General features: G+C 46.9%; 1 protein-coding gene across 1 annotated transcript; it reads left to right on the top strand.

Moving 5' to 3' along the window:
• Positions 1 to 586: 586 nt before the first annotated feature.
• BBA_10360 (nitrate assimilation regulatory protein nirA) lies at positions 587 to 2,736 on the top strand (the record flags this gene model as incomplete). Its single annotated transcript, XM_008605457.1, has 5 exons — positions 587 to 727; positions 789 to 1,735; positions 1,844 to 1,956; positions 2,079 to 2,238; positions 2,292 to 2,736. The coding sequence occupies 5 exons, from the start codon at positions 587 to 589 to the stop codon at positions 2,734 to 2,736; spliced, it is 1,806 nt and encodes a 601-aa protein (XP_008603679.1).
• Positions 2,737 to 2,781: the final 45 nt, after the last annotated feature.

The following is a 2,781-nucleotide window of genomic DNA, read 5'->3' on the forward strand; positions in this document are numbered from 1 at the left end:
GATGAGGGGAGACAGCCAGAAGTGTATTGAATAATAGCTAGTGAGCCCTATTGGCTGGAAGCCACCGGGCGTAATAAAAATGAATGAATGTTGACTGGGAAACGCGCTGACATAATCTGCACGGGTACAAGTGAAATATTATAGCCACGGGCACCCGTGGCCCTATTAGCCCCCCTTTATTGCGTATGGCGTATGATTAGAAAGCCTGGTGTGACGTAGTATTTAATCATACGCTTTTTGTCCGTGCGTGCCTCAAGGCAAATGTAAGGCAGCCTACGTTGAATAATTGTTACAAAATGGAACTTATTCTCGCGGTTCTAGGAATCCTTCTATGCTTAGATTCTTCTTGCCCTGCAAACAAGGGGCTGTTTCTCAACTGAAGTCTATGCGTACAGAAAGAACCTGCACGTAACGTGCAATCACGGACGCGGCATTACAATTATCCGGATCCGACCACCTGAGGTGCGGGGGGAAGTTGAAGGTCATAAACCTCATTTCTAATCATTCCATTCAGTGGCAGATCATTCCAGCCTGTGGCGGCGTACACGATATATCTATCACTCAAATGTGACATTATATATCCATGATGTCTCAGCAATACCGGTTCCCGGCTCTTGCACCTATGCCGAAGACATCGGCTCCTGGGTTTACAATATCGCACCCACTACCACCTAAGCGAATCTCAGTCCGAGTAGCTTGCCAGCGCTGCCGGGAGAAACGTATCAGAGTACGTCGAGTAGTATGTGTATCTACCCGTCTCGGTTTATGCTGACTTGAAACACGCATAGTGTGACGGGATTTATCCCTGTTCTCACTGTCGGAGGACAGGGCTGGACTGCATTCATCGCAAGAGTCAGACCCTATTAATAAGAGAGCTACTCGACGAAAATAAGCATCTGAAGAAAGTCAACGCCGAAAAGGAGAAACTTCTTCAGGCATTTGGTTTGAGCTATGACATTGAAGCATCAAAATCCCTTACTGAAAACCTTAAGAACACCAACAAATCACGGCAGAATGCATTACAGACCATCGAAAATCTACACCACGTGTTGGATGACCTCACGGGTGTTGAAAGAAATGAACTGTCACTTCCTGCGTTAGCTAATATAAGCGTCAAGCTCGCAACAGGCCCTAGTGCTGCCTATTGTACCCCTAACTCAACTCTTTTGCGACCTCCGAGAAGCACTATCCGGCAAGCCGAGGCAACTATGTTGCTTTCGTCACAGGGCATGCCAACTCCAACTTCTCTACCATTAGCTCCCACCACTACGGGTGTTGTCGAATCGGAGGCTGAGAGCTGCGCGAGTTTGCAGTCAGTCGGTGCAAGACAGCTATTTGCCTCTTTAGCTACCTGGGACTGCATACCTTTCTGCATTATTTGCCAGGCGCAATTTCTAGAAGCTTTCGATACAGGCTCTAGACAGTTCTGTTCACCAGCTTTATCGAATGCAGTACTTGCATTAGCGATTCGTGAACTTATTGAAACTGAGAATGAAACACAATCGACTGCAACAAATACTCTTGGGAGCAAGTACTTTTTTGACAAAGCTGTGAGAATCCTGCAACACAGCCCACATGCTAGTCAACTTCCAAACACGCAGGCTCTCGGCATACTCTCACTCTATCAACTTAGCTGTGGTCACGAAATAGCTGCCCTAGAACTTGCCCTATCATTGTTGTCCGGCATCACGAGACTTTGTGATCAACAATCTTTGGCAGAACGCGGAGATACTCAGTATGCGCTAGCGCGTATAACTACGTACAGTGGCGCTATGTTTCTTGTTCGGTGCGACATTCTAAATTGTTCCCATTAGTTCCCATCTATACTAATAATTTTGTATAGATTTCTCCGCTTAATACGTACGCGATCCGTCCAGCATCGCGATTTCCTGCGCACGAATCAGCTGTCGTCTTTGGTAATTTCAACTGATGAGTGGAATACTGCTCTTGCGTCAAGTGAGCGACAATCGGTTCCGGCAATGGCTAGGCGCTAACACTAGCAGGATTATCTACGGAAAAGCAATGCTGGGATCTATGTCAAATTCAGCTCGTTGCAGCGAAAATATTTCAACTTACAGAATGGGTCTATGGGTTCTTATCAAAACTGGCAATGATCCCCGCAGGCACTATTAAGAGTCATCTGGTCTCCATCTACAAAGATTGTCTTAATTGGTACGAAGACCTTTTCACTCTGTTAAAGGCAGAGGCGGTTAACACGCCAGCCTCGCTCCTCGTTCAGTAAGTAGCAGCGACTATCGGGGTAGTTAAGGAGGTTAATCTAATATTAACAGAATGCATTATCATTTCTGCATATTGGAGCTCTTCCGGCCATTTGTTGGCTTATGGCCAGGAGACAAGCTGCTTCAGCCAAATGTATCATGTGCTGAGTCTGCACAAGCTATATTATCACTTGCGCAGTCGTACGAACGCCTTTTTACTTTGCGACGTATTTCCGGATTTGCGCCATATTTTGTTTTGGCAGCCGGTCTCTACAGCAACATTACGATGGAGAGCAGCCCGCACGATTGCTTTTCGAATCTTGGATACGTGGATAACGCAATGCCAACCACCAGCCCGCACCCTTCCCAAAACGGGGCAATGTATGGACAATATAGGCTTTCCGACTTCCAACAACCCCTCCAAATGTCGGCCGCAGGCTCTGCGTTCAACCTCCTTCAGAAAATGCAGTCGCACAAGCTGGTAGTGCAAATGGCGAGGCTGGGTGGCCATCGATAGGTATGTCGATTCGTGTCCTCGATCAATATCGTATCGACCCATCAT

This window comes from Beauveria bassiana (genome assembly GCF_000280675.1).
Source record: "Beauveria bassiana ARSEF 2860 unplaced genomic scaffold BBA_S00168, whole genome shotgun sequence".
Classification (NCBI taxonomy): domain Eukaryota; kingdom Fungi; phylum Ascomycota; class Sordariomycetes; order Hypocreales; family Cordycipitaceae; genus Beauveria; species Beauveria bassiana.